The sequence below is a fragment of the Buteo buteo genome, chromosome 1, assembly GCF_964188355.1.
Source record: "Buteo buteo chromosome 1, bButBut1.hap1.1, whole genome shotgun sequence".
NCBI classification, from domain to species: domain Eukaryota; kingdom Metazoa; phylum Chordata; class Aves; order Accipitriformes; family Accipitridae; genus Buteo; species Buteo buteo.
In genome coordinates this window covers 12,246,826-12,259,305 of record NC_134171.1, presented here as the reverse complement: position 1 = coordinate 12,259,305, position 12,480 = coordinate 12,246,826, and the positions used below count along the sequence as shown (strand labels likewise).

Sequence of the window (12,480 nt, the reverse complement as noted above, 5' to 3'; positions counted from 1 at the left end):
TACTTAGGCACACAAATATCTAAGGTGGTAAACAAACAGGACAAAGACTTGCAAAGCCATCAAGTAAGTATCATTCCTACCTCCAGCCTGGTCCTGTCCACATCCTTAGGCAATTTCACACGAACTCGGTTTGTTACAATAAGTGTTTCATAAGGATAAATCTGTTAAAAAGACAAGAGCAAATGAACTCCAGCCAAATCTGATTCTGATGTGTGGAAATGACAGTGTGGGGAACTTACTAATTTAAATGGTACATACTTGCATCCTGATTTGACAAATATTTCACTGGGACAAAAATTAACAAAATAAAATAAAAAAGGAACACATGTAACCTTGCTAGGAAGTGCTGAATCTGATTGTTCTTCCAGTGTTGGAAAAGCCCTTCTTACCTTGTATTCTGCAAGAGAATGAGAACAGGTTCATAGTTTAGAATTTATAGGCTTTTGGAGTCACCGCAATGAACATTTAGGTACATCAGCAATTTGTTATGCTACTACATTTCTCTCTTCTCAATAGTTGTTGAGTAACTGCATGCGTAGTAAGCATTTGACCCCCATGCTCTGAATGCCTATAACACTGTCTATTACCAAAGCAATAGTCCTTGAAATCAAAGGCTTATTACAGAAAATCCATCTCCCGATGCCATTGGGTTACACAGTGAGTATGTCTGGCAAAATAGGGAATTTCTTTTTACAGGAGGCTTTTGTGCAGAGTTAAGTCAGTCTGTCATCCAAAAGTCCTGCCCTTATTGTTCCTTACTGAAAATAGTTAAAATATATGGATTATTACAGGCATGTCAGTTTGGGAACATATATGAAAACCATTGATTTAATACAGTATTCTAAGATGCCAACATCCTGCACTTCGGCTGACTGCAGTGGGAATAACAATAGTGAAGAAAAGATGATTTGGGAGTGTGGGGAGATCGACTCCTGGATCTAAACTAACACAAGAGTATTCTAGTTAAGTCAGTATATGACTATATATGATATCACTGCCACCAGGTCATCTATTCACAACAATGATTAAATGCAACCAGGATGCCCAGTATGTTTTCATACACCTTTTTTTGGCCTGAAATGAAATCAGAGATAAGTCTACTTTTCAAAATCTGTTTTTTAAACTATTCAAACATAGAGACAAAGATTTGTATCAACACAGAGGCACGAAGTGAAGCATTAGAGTAAGATTTTTAAAAACAAGATTGTGTGTCTTGGAAACAAAATCCTACTCTTCCCCATGAGTAGATGCATGTTCCTAAATTGCTCAGCTCTTTTGAAAATTCCAACCCAAGTTCCATATTAAGTTCAGAGTCCACTAAAACTGTAATAAAAAAAATGAATGCAAATAAATTCTGCTTTTTGAATTCTGTACATTTTAACCACACTGTAGCACAAACAAGAAGCACAATGGACTTTTTTTTTTTTTAAATTAGATATGTCTTGAAGGAGTATCTTAAATTTTCTCCTCTCTTTGATATGACCACCACCACCACAGAGGCTGTTGCCGCATACTGAGGATACTGGGATTGACTTAGCCTGGTTGCACCACTTTATGATGCAGGACTTCAGTCAGGCCTTTCTGTTCAGTTAGATAAGAAGAAGATTCTCTGTGACAAACGTGATACTGAGCTGGGTCTCTGCCTAGTCATTATTACATGAACTATGAGAAGATCTCAGAACAGTAACCTTTATGGCAATATGTTAACCAGCATCCTCAAAGGAAGAAAACATGAAGCGGAGTGGAAATGATATTGCAATGTACCTTTCATCCCCCAGCTCGCCTCCTGGTCTGTTTCGTATTGGCCCATACTTTCAGGCTGAAAGAGAAAGAAAGAAGCAATGTAGCAGCAAAATAGGCCAGAAAACCACTCTGCACATTATCAAGAGAAAAAAGAAAACCAGCTGGTACCACGCAGTCAAAATACAGATCCTTGACAAAGAGAAAGAGAATAAAATCTCATTTGAACTTGACCTAACGGCTCAAAGGAGGCATCCCGAGCTCTCACAACACCCATCGATCTACAACCACAGAGACGGAGCAACTGCAGTGTCCTATCAACCCACCTCACCCCTAAGCTCTTTGGACGTTTTCGAGCTCTGATTCCTTGCAGCTTTCAGTAAGGCAGGAAGGTTTCAGAAAGCCACCAGCCACCTCCATTTGAAGAGTTGGCAGTAAGGTAAGGCTGAAATTGTCACATGCCTCTCCCTGTGATGCAGACGCCTTACTGCCGTCGTCACAAATCACTTATGCTGCACTGAAACTTGTCTCATTCTGCTTTCTGCTTCACACTGCTGATGCCACTAAGACCAGGGAGAACTGTGCGCATGTGCCATAGCTTTGTTTGACCCACTGTCTTTTTCCTTTGCTGGCAAATGCTATGATGAAAAACATTACAGGAGATCAGAAAAACACTATTATATGATTCTTTTTTTTTTCCCTGAGTCTCATTTTTGCCTGTCAGGGTATCATCAGTGTGCACAGCTATGCTCACAATAACCTGCAAGGCTCCTTATTGTTTTGTTTGGTTTATTTTGTTACGCAGCATTGGGACGGCTGATTAAAAATAACAAACCACAAAAGCTGGTCTGAACCTGCAATCCAAACAGAGGACAAGCATTCTGGGAAGAATTTTGGCCTCAAGGATTTGACCATGAGCAACCTTTTCAACTTTCCTACAGTTTTCAGCTGGGAGGTTGGACCCTTTAGGCGGGACAAATGCTGCCATCTGCTGCCTTCCTACCACATTGCATGGCTTCAGCCTACAAGAGCTGCCAAACTCCACGGCTGATGGAGTTTGCTTTGGGCTCCTCTGCATGAAGCCTTCTGATGGCTTTGGTGCCTTCACCAAGCACAGCGGTTGGGCGTAAGTCGGTCCCTTGCTCGCTTCAGGTTACTGGTAACAGTTATTCTGAAAAGTCAGAAAAAAGCTGTTGACTCATAGGTGGGGACAGGTTTATCTAGACCGTTTCAAATTCCTAAATCTCCTTCGATCAAGTTGCAGTGCCACTGGTTCCTTGAGAGAGGAATTCAGGCAGTCAGGTACTGAAGCAACGCAGGCACAATTAGTCTCGTAATATGAACTCAAAGGGATGAACATTTCAGTAGCTACTGAAAAATATATTTAGCTACTCTCTGACAGCTGATTTCTTGTAGCGACTTCCAATGACCTTATCATTGGGGAAGTTTAATCCTGCTCATATACTTCAGTAGCTTTCACATCTTCCTTTGGAGAAAGGAGGGAATTTGCATGAGGTCTTGTCCATGTAATTTAGACACAAATCAATCTTCAAAATGTTAAGTGCACATGCATCTATGTATTGCCAACTTATCACTATTAACCATAATGGGTTTGTACCTAAAGATGTAAGCTGTGAACTGAGAACCCATAATGCTAGATGCCAGAGAGAAAGAGACCACAGTGTCAAAGATGCCTTTTTCCTAAAGACTTATAAAAATTAGGAAAAAGGATTAGAAAACCTGATCATAATTTTGTTATGCATTTTTTTTCTAGATCGCTGCCTTCCATTCTCTCTGTATTGCTCCCTCCCCACCTTAAAAGTACGATGACTGTGTGTGTATACACATATGTCCTGGTTTTGGCTGGGACAGTTAATTTTCTTTCTAGTAGCTGGTACAGTGTTATGTTTTGGATTCAGTATGAGAAGAATGCTGATAACACACTGATGTTTTCAGTTGTTGCTAAGTAGTGTTTAGACTAAGTCAAGGATTTTTCAGCTTCTCATGCCCAGCCAGCAAGAAGGCTGGAGGGGCACAAGAAGTCAGGAGGGGACACAGCCAGGGCAGCTGACCCAAACTGGCCAAAGCGGTATTCCATACCGTGTGACATCATGCTCAGCATATAAGCTGGGGGGAGTTGGCCGGGGGAGGATTGCTGCTCGGGAACTAACTGGGCATCAGTCAGCTAGTGGTGAGCAATTGCATTGTGCATCACTTGTTTTGTATATTCCAAGCCTTTTGTTATTATTGCCATGTTATTATTGTTATCATCATTATTATTTTGTTCCTTTCTGTTCAATTAAACTGTTCTTATCTCAATCCACGAGTTTTACCTTCTTCCTTCCAATTCTCTCCCCCATCCAACTGGGTGGGGGGAAGCGAGTGAATGGCTGCGTGGTGCTTAGTTGCTGGCTGGGGTTAAACCACACCAACATATATATATATATATACACACACATGCATACTGGAAAAAACCAGAACAGATGGCTCGAGAAATGCAATGGATGTGGGCTGCTCCACCTTTGCTCTAAAATCATTACTTGCCTAATTATAGGCCTAACCCCTCTATCATTAATTCAAGCTATACTGTGATCTATTAATATGTGCAGCCTGTACATTTTGGACCTTCATTTGTTCTAGGAGGGGAATCAAGATTCCTAATGCTCACGATGCACACAATTAAAAGCAGAAGCCTCAGTCTGTCTTACTCTTGCAGACAGACAAACTGTAACCCACATAGGGTATGAATCTGTCAGACAGGGCTGGCAGCCAAAACACCTTTGAAGTGTTATTACTTTGTAGATTTTCAACTAGTTACTAAGCTGCTTATTTATGATACTCTATTGCCTGGAGAATGCATTTAAATGTATACCTACCTGATGTAAACCATTCTTTCCATAGCCAGGTAGAGAAGCAGATTTAGAATATGGAAATCCTGTAAAAGACATAACATACAGCTATATTTTTTGTAAATCCTTTGCAGCCTGCTAAAACACAGAATTCCAGAAAACATCCAGAAACAGCAATTACAAGATCAATATGTATGTTCTATTAATGGGATGAAATATAACTGAGCAATGCTCACCTTTTCTCCATATTTCATGTACATGAACCTGTGTAACAATGTCTATAAATAACAGCATGGCAGGATGCACTTACCTACCAGGCCTGACATGAAAAGAGTTGTGGGACTCATGTTATGGAAGCCTTATGCAGCTACATGATGCAAAGCAGATTTGAGAGCTTGTGAAACCTCTGCCCTCCATGACTTGAAAATGGGATTAAAGGTACCATCATTTTAGAGTTACATCACTTCTGATCATGTTGTATGTGGTCTGGTTTTGTTTTTGTTTCTTAAAAAAGGGTTGGTATCTTACCACTTAAAAAAACCCACAAAATTTTCTTTTGCTTTCTTTAAAACTTCTACTGCTTCAAGTGGAAAAAAGCATAAATGAAGATATGGTAATGATTAAAGTAAACCAGTGAGTATAAACACTCAAGAGAAATAAAGTTTTAAGATAGACAAAATTGGCAAAGTGGTGTTGCCATGAACAGACTGGATGTAATATGGTGATGAAACTGTATGCAGTCACTATGAAACAACTGAAGAGCCTTACTTTTAATATTGACAGTCTAATAAGAAAGTTTGGAAGTTTGTCAGTGAAAGGACAAAAATGTGTTTCAGATTAGGTTTTGGTTAGTAAAAGTAATGCTGTATAGAAGTGACAAGCTGAATTAATTTAAATTAAACAGAAGATTAACAAACACATGTGTAATAAACATTACTGATTCCAGTACAGGAAACTTTGATAAATTGATGCAAAGACTTCTGTAAGTCAGTTAGCTCAAAGAACTGAATGTGTAACACTTCTGCCAAAAATATTAGCAATCTGTGTCCAAAGGGGAATGCAGGATGGGAATCCAGACCCACTGGATTAATAAATACCCCAAGGAGATGATTAGGAATAAGCATACAGAAAGAAAAAACAAAAGATGGATCAGCAAAGAGCTCACGATGTGCTCAGATAAAGTGAGAACTGCCAGAAGTCAAGCCGAGTTAAACACTGAAAATGATATTAAAACAAATAGCAAAAGGTTCTCCAGCTATCCAAATAAAAAGAGAACAAGGGAAGAAGAAATGGGATCACTGGGAGTTACGCTGTATCAGTACACAGCAGAGGTGAAAGGTAGCCTAGGTAGGGCTCCAATGCTCCAATTTCACCTCTGTATTTAAGAACAAAAGCTGGAACACTGAGCAAGGAGGGAAAGCTAACAGAATAAGGGTACACCAATGAATCACAGTCATGACGGAAACATAATTCAAAGCACTTAATGTACTTAGGGAGCGATAAGCTCACATCGAATTGGAAGTCCAATACCTCTTACCATTGGAGAACAGCAACTATAGTTTTTATATTTAAGAGGGGAAAAAGATAACAAGGAGCTACCAGTTTGCCTCCAACAGAAAACTTTAAGGAAAGACTGAACAAAAACATCTAAATAAACAGAAAATCAATTATATTAATATAGATTTTAATTAGTTTGACATAAATTAAAGACACAGTGCCAGACTTGCTTGGTAGCTTTCTTTGCTAAGAGAAATGACTTCTGCACAACATCAATTTTATTGGATCTCTTCTAATGTGATATCATTACAGTGTTTGGTACTTGGCTGCACATGGAATTAAATGCAAATGTGGAGAAGATGGAGTTTATCAGAGGAATTACAGAGTTAGTAAGGAAATAATGAAATGTAAGAAATGGGTAGTGAGAACTGAGCAGAGCTGATAGAGAAAACTGTCAGCATGGGCCAGTGTTGAGCTTAAATTGCCTCACGTTTTCATTAATAATCTGGACACCAAAAATAGTAATGGGCTAATAAACTTTGCTATCTACACAAAGTTATAAAGCACTGCCAATATAGAGGAGGATTGGGATATTATAAAGAACTGGGATAACCTCAAACATTAGAGAAATAGAAATGTGATAAAATTTAATAATTCATGGGAAAAGTCATGCACTTGGGGACTAATAAATACCCCAAACTTCTACTGTTTAAGCTGAGAGCTCATAATTTGGAAATGACGGGGAAGGAGACAGTCTTAGATATACAGCTCAATCGCAGGATGACCTTGAGTTACTAATGTAAGTGGAAAAAAAAGAAGTTGGAAGTGACTGTCCTGATACACAGAAGATATGGAAATAATAGTATTTTCAGGCAGTGACAGGAGATCCTCGATGAATTGTTTGTGCTGTACTTTTTCATCAGTGTTCAAGTGGGTTAAATTAACTCCACCAGACCAGTAGCCTACAGGATAACTGGGGCAATGAAAGCTCATCGCAGGAAAGAAGGCTTGATAAATTTGACTTCTTTACGCTAGTAAAATGAAGATGATCTATAAAAGCAAGAGATGTTTTAGAAACATAATCAACCACCATCTGAGAAGTGGTATAAACTACGAGCAGAACTTTTGTTTTCAGCCCCGCAGGGGGTTTCCACGCCTGATACAGGGACGTAGTGATGAATACTGAATTAGATGGATCACTTAGCTATTCCAGTTTGGAAACTAGAAACTTATCATCGTCTGTTATCTGAAGAGTAGCGACACCAGAGGGCGAAGAGTATCATACCTGTGAGACAGAATGAATGTATCTGCAACAAAACTATTGTCTCTGCTCCTGCCTGGAAAAAGATGCTGGTGCTGAACATCAGTTTCTTGGCTTCTTGGCTACAGAGAAGATGGGTGAGACAGTTTTGTTCTATCGCCAAATACTACTACTCAGTTACCAAAGAAAAATGCACTAAGGTAAAGACCAGTTTGAAAACAAACACAATTCACTTGAGCAGGCAGCAGTTGAGGAGCTGCCACCCAGGCTGCCAGGACTGAACCACATCTGCGGGCACAAGCGACATCGTGTGGCCAGCTGGAAAAAATCCAAGAGGCATATAAAGCCAAAATAGCCCAAAACAAGCTAGCAACACCCACTGACTCCAGTGGGAACTCTATTTCACTTAGCTTCTGTTTCCCATGGGCAGAGTTACAACGTTAAACGCTTTTAATTTTGCTTCTTTCTTTTTTAATATAAGGAACAAATATACCGCTAAAAGCCAACAAACACATACCACCCATTATCACATCCAACTGCAGTTGTACTGCTACAGTCAATTTTCTGGAGTAACTGGCCAAGATAAAGCAATCCTTCTCTCTAATTAGGCACTATCTGAACATCAGCTACTCTCTGCATGGATACGTCTCCTGCTTTTTCCAGTATGAGATTCACTCTAACCTGGATATTCTAAGGTTGCTTCTCAGCACGTAAGGGACACATGAACAGCAAGGGTTACACAGCTCGCTAGATGTCTGCTTTCCTAAATATGTGATACTTAAAATAATGAATTATGGTAAATGATTAAACATCAACATATACAGAAACAAGACATATTTACACGCATGGATGTAAGGAGATGCAAGCTCCACTCTAGATGTCCGCTAATTACACAAGCCTCATACTGATGTGCTTTGTTGTTAGATGTATTCTTCTGGGCATATAGCCAACGCAACATGGCTAAATATCTTCTAGAGCAGAATAACCCTTCTCTGGTTTTCTCAGAGGCTGGACGGATGAAGGCAGAGCTCTTTGCACAGTATGTTTGGACACATCACCAGAGATTCGCAGTCTGATGCCTGCTAACCCCCTCCACTCTGCATGTAACCACTTGGCACCAAACCTATACCCGAAAAGTTCATTTTCTCTGATACTCACTGACTATGCCACAGAGATAGGGCTGAATGTCAGAGTTCTTAACCGTAAGTGCAAGAGGCAGAGAAGCTACTCTTCCATGGCCAATGGGGCATGTGACAGACTACAAATATTCAGAACTAAACAGGGAAACACTGAGTAGAGAAGGAATTACTTAGGATGTCCATGGGTATTAAAACAGTCAGGTGGCTGAATAAAATCATAAAGAAAGGAAGAAAAAAGAAGTGTCCATGTCAGGAAAATAAAACTTCCTCTGAGTAGCAGGGCCAACTTTCATGAGGGACAGAGAAATGCTGACAAAAAGCAATGGAAAATGAACTACATAACCTATACTGCATTGGTACAGAGGTGATATTGACCCTGACAGAGCTGTGAACCCTCTTTTGCATTTCTAGTTTTAATAGCTCCACATTCCCAAGATAATAAAAAAACCCCAAACATGAAAGAAATGCTGGTACAGAAGAGTGACAGGTATAGCAATAGTCTCATGAAAAAAAAAAGATACCGTATGTTGTTCCTGTATAACGCAGTTCTGGGTGTGCCACATACTTCTCCCTACTTAAAATTTGCAAGCAAGGACTACTCTCTCAATACCTACATAGAAAAGCATCAGATCAACTCCAGAAAGCTTCCAAACATACCCACCGTGTGCATTACCATGAAAGGTTTAGTTGTTCATTTCTGGGCAATGACTTATTGAAGTTAGGTGTGTGAGGTGGTCAGACTTGGTTTTCCCTGCACAGGGAGTCCTACAATACACCTTGTGCACATGTATGCCATGTCTGGTAAGGACTAAGGAATCAAATCTCTTCAAGTTACACCAGTGAGACTAATGATCCAAAATAACTTTTCTTCTTTATCTTCTTACAGCCTCGTGACAGACTTTGTAGCATCTGTTTTTCCTCCTCCTTGCATAGCTAAGCCATAATTTCCTTAATATAAGTTGATGGAGCCAGCTATCACTTTACCAAAATGCCCACAAGACTGACATCCTAGCCCTGCTGTCAGACATGCCTTGCATTGAATGCATTCTTTTGGAAAACTGCTTCCCCAGCTTGTTTACCCCAGATGACCTGCTACTGCAGTGTGGTGTAAAGTGGAAGAGCCAGGGAGAGGAATGGCCCAGTTATCTGTTAAAATTCATTTAACCTATTTTTTGTCATTTATGTAATCTGAAAGTAAAATTCAGACCTGATTCTGATGACCATTTCCTTCACCTCCTGACTTGCTGAAACGTGGGGTAAGAAATGTGTAGAACACACTTTTGGTACTGACAGCTAGCATGGGCATATAGTCTTCAGACCAATAAAAAAAATTACGCCATTATTCCACCTGGAACATTTCTGTGAACGTACAGGTACAACTGTGAGCAGTAACAAAAAATGCCTATTGTAAGTTAATCTCTAGAGCAAAGTGTTCTTTATGCTCATTATCACAATAACTAAGAAATGGCTCTACAAATATTCAAAATACATAGTTTGTATCAAGGAGTAATTACCACAAGTCAACAATCTGCCTGATGCTACCATCTTGTCTATTGAAAATAGATAGCATATAATAAATAGGCACTTTTATGTATTAATGAGGGGCAGGTTTTGTGGCAAGGAATCTCTGCTCTCCAAAGAGACAACATAGTTTCTTTATACAAGCAATGCTGCATCTTTCACTAATATGAAACTATAAATAGTTTCACTATCGAAGTCTGAAGGCGCTGAAGGCTTACGAGCCATAGCAAACCAAACGGACAAACCAAACTATAATCGTGATAGAGAAATGAAATGGAGCATAAAGCCAGCTAGAGATCTATGTGGACGAGGCTGCAGCAGGGCCACCTTCCCTTGCCACATTCCCACCCGACCGCGCTGTCAGGCCGGGGATGCCGTACTCACGGGAGTAGCCGGCAGTCGTGCCCTCCTGCGCCCTCGGGAAGTTTTCTCTGTCGGTTCCGGCAGTAAGAGACAGGGATCGCGTGTCCGAATCCGGAGAATTAGTTCTGGTGTCCATATCCCCTTTCAGAATAAGCCAACTGGTCTTTAGCTGGAGAGAGCAAAAGCCTGTTACAAGACTCAGGATTTCACATCTGAGTGCAGTTCTACTTCACCTGTCTAGGAAGTCTTGTGAACTGATGGTATGTTTATGCTCACTGCAACTTGTACCAGCCTTTATCAAATTATAAAAGTTCACTGTATCATGACTTAGACATCACAGCTACCAAAACCTTCTAACTTTCAGCTGGGCTAAGGATAGTTTCTCTGTTAATTAAGCTGCCCACTGTGCTCCACTTTAAGAAGATGCACTATGTCATTTTCTAGTAATTAATCTGCTGTTAACATTTTTCTTGTCTGTTAATAGGCACCCTAAGTAAAAGTCTGCAGGCTTAGCTGTATCACCAATGTATGTATTGAGACTGAGTGAAAATCTATAAGCTTATTACTCTAAATCTCAATATCCCTACTTATTTTTTTACTGTAGAACGTAGATTCTAAACCGGGTGAGAGATTAAAGCTTTTCTGTATCTTCTTGGAAAGACCTAGAAGTATTAATGATTATTTCACTTACATGAAAGAATACCTTTACGTATGAACGTGTTTTAAAAACCAGCTGCTTCAAGAAAGATCAATAAATTACTCCCTTTTGTTCTTTCTGATCTTTACCTTCTTACTGTCCTGATCCAAGCTTCCATCCTCCCCTTCTGATCTTCTTGCTGCTGGAAGATTAAGTTGATTTTAAAAATTAGAACAGATTACATCTGAAAACCTAAAAGCTATTCACTAGGTAGTTCCCAACCATCAAATGTGTTTTTCCTTGTCTTTTATGTCCCCAGGTATTGTTCCAGACACTGAGTTACACCTCAGAATCTTACAGAAAGATTCTGTGCCAAATTTCACATCGTTTTGGATAAATTCCCAAAATTTGAGTCCTACTTGCCTCTGTAACACTCTATGTTGTTTTGGGGAGAGTTTTAATGGTACAAAACTGGAGTAATGCAATGATGTAGCATAATTTAAGTGCATGAGAAGTCATCACAACAAGGGGGTTGTCTGCAATGTCTGAGTAAAAGGGCAACACAAGAACCCCATGCAACGCGATATAGCTAGAAAACATATATTAATAATAAAAATAGTATGACAATACGAAAGTTAAGGCTCAGATTAGATTCTCAGAGACAGAGGTGGAGAGGAGATTAAGCTGCACCATTAGAAGTGCTGCAACTCTCCCAGAAAGTTGGGAACAACTCTGCCCTCTCAGTTACCCCAGCCAGCAGGTTTGCAGAGGATCTGCCCAGCATCTAAACAACACGGGCAAAAGGCCAGCACCATTAGCATTTCAGTGCTATTCTGTCTCACTTTCTGGTGCCACCACACAGCTCACATCCAGCCCTTAACTAGTTTTGTTGAGAAGGTGATACTTAAAAAAATGACAAAATGCAGTAACGAAAAAATCTTTGGTTTAGAGGTGAAAATCTGTCACTGTAGAGGTTTTTTCCCTCAATTTCATGTGGCAAAACAAAGCTGGGTCATAAAATGGAAAAACTCGAGGTTTTCACAGTTAGCTAATAGCATGGCAATGAGGGCATTTTCCCAAGATGGCAAGCTGCTTCTCTGAGAAATAAATAGAAAGAAATATCCATATATGACAGATGAAGAATAAAACCCCTACATCGCAAGAAGGACTTAAACGTGGTTCACTGATATTTTGGGAGCATACCCTAAATCACCAGTCAACAAGTTGTTCCAGGTTTTATGTATGGATCTTGCTCTCACTAAATTAGAAATCCATATAGAGAATCTGATGCATTTTTGGAAATTGTTGTTGTTTCAAGATGTTGATGTTTTCAAAGGAAAAAAACAGGTTTAATCCAAAGTGTTATTCAGAGATTTCAAACGTTCCGTGGGATCTTGAAAGCATCTGACTTCAAAGAAATGCAGAGGACTACAACTAAAATCAATAGGGCCATGAAGGCCTGCCCCTCCCAAG

The 12,480-nt window shown here is 39.8% G+C and overlaps 1 protein-coding gene across 7 annotated transcripts in view; it reads right to left on the bottom strand.

Moving 5' to 3' along the window:
• Positions 1 to 12,480, bottom strand: part of ABLIM2 (actin binding LIM protein family member 2) — a 141,857-nt gene that overhangs the window by 14,496 nt on the left and 114,881 nt on the right. For 6 of the 7 annotated variants that reach the window (XM_075022531.1, XM_075022549.1, XM_075022555.1 and 3 more), the window contains 6 exons: positions 11,157 to 11,209; positions 10,392 to 10,539; positions 4,617 to 4,675; positions 1,765 to 1,819; positions 333 to 397; positions 81 to 161 (listed from right to left, as the gene is read on the bottom strand). In XM_075022531.1, the coding sequence (XP_074878632.1) occupies positions 81 to 161; positions 333 to 397; positions 1,765 to 1,819; positions 4,617 to 4,675; positions 10,392 to 10,539; positions 11,157 to 11,209 (461 nt within the window). The remainder of the gene's footprint in view (positions 1 to 80; positions 162 to 332; positions 398 to 1,764; positions 1,820 to 4,616; positions 4,676 to 10,391; positions 10,540 to 11,156; positions 11,210 to 12,480) is intronic. The other variant, XM_075022542.1, reaches the window with a different exon arrangement.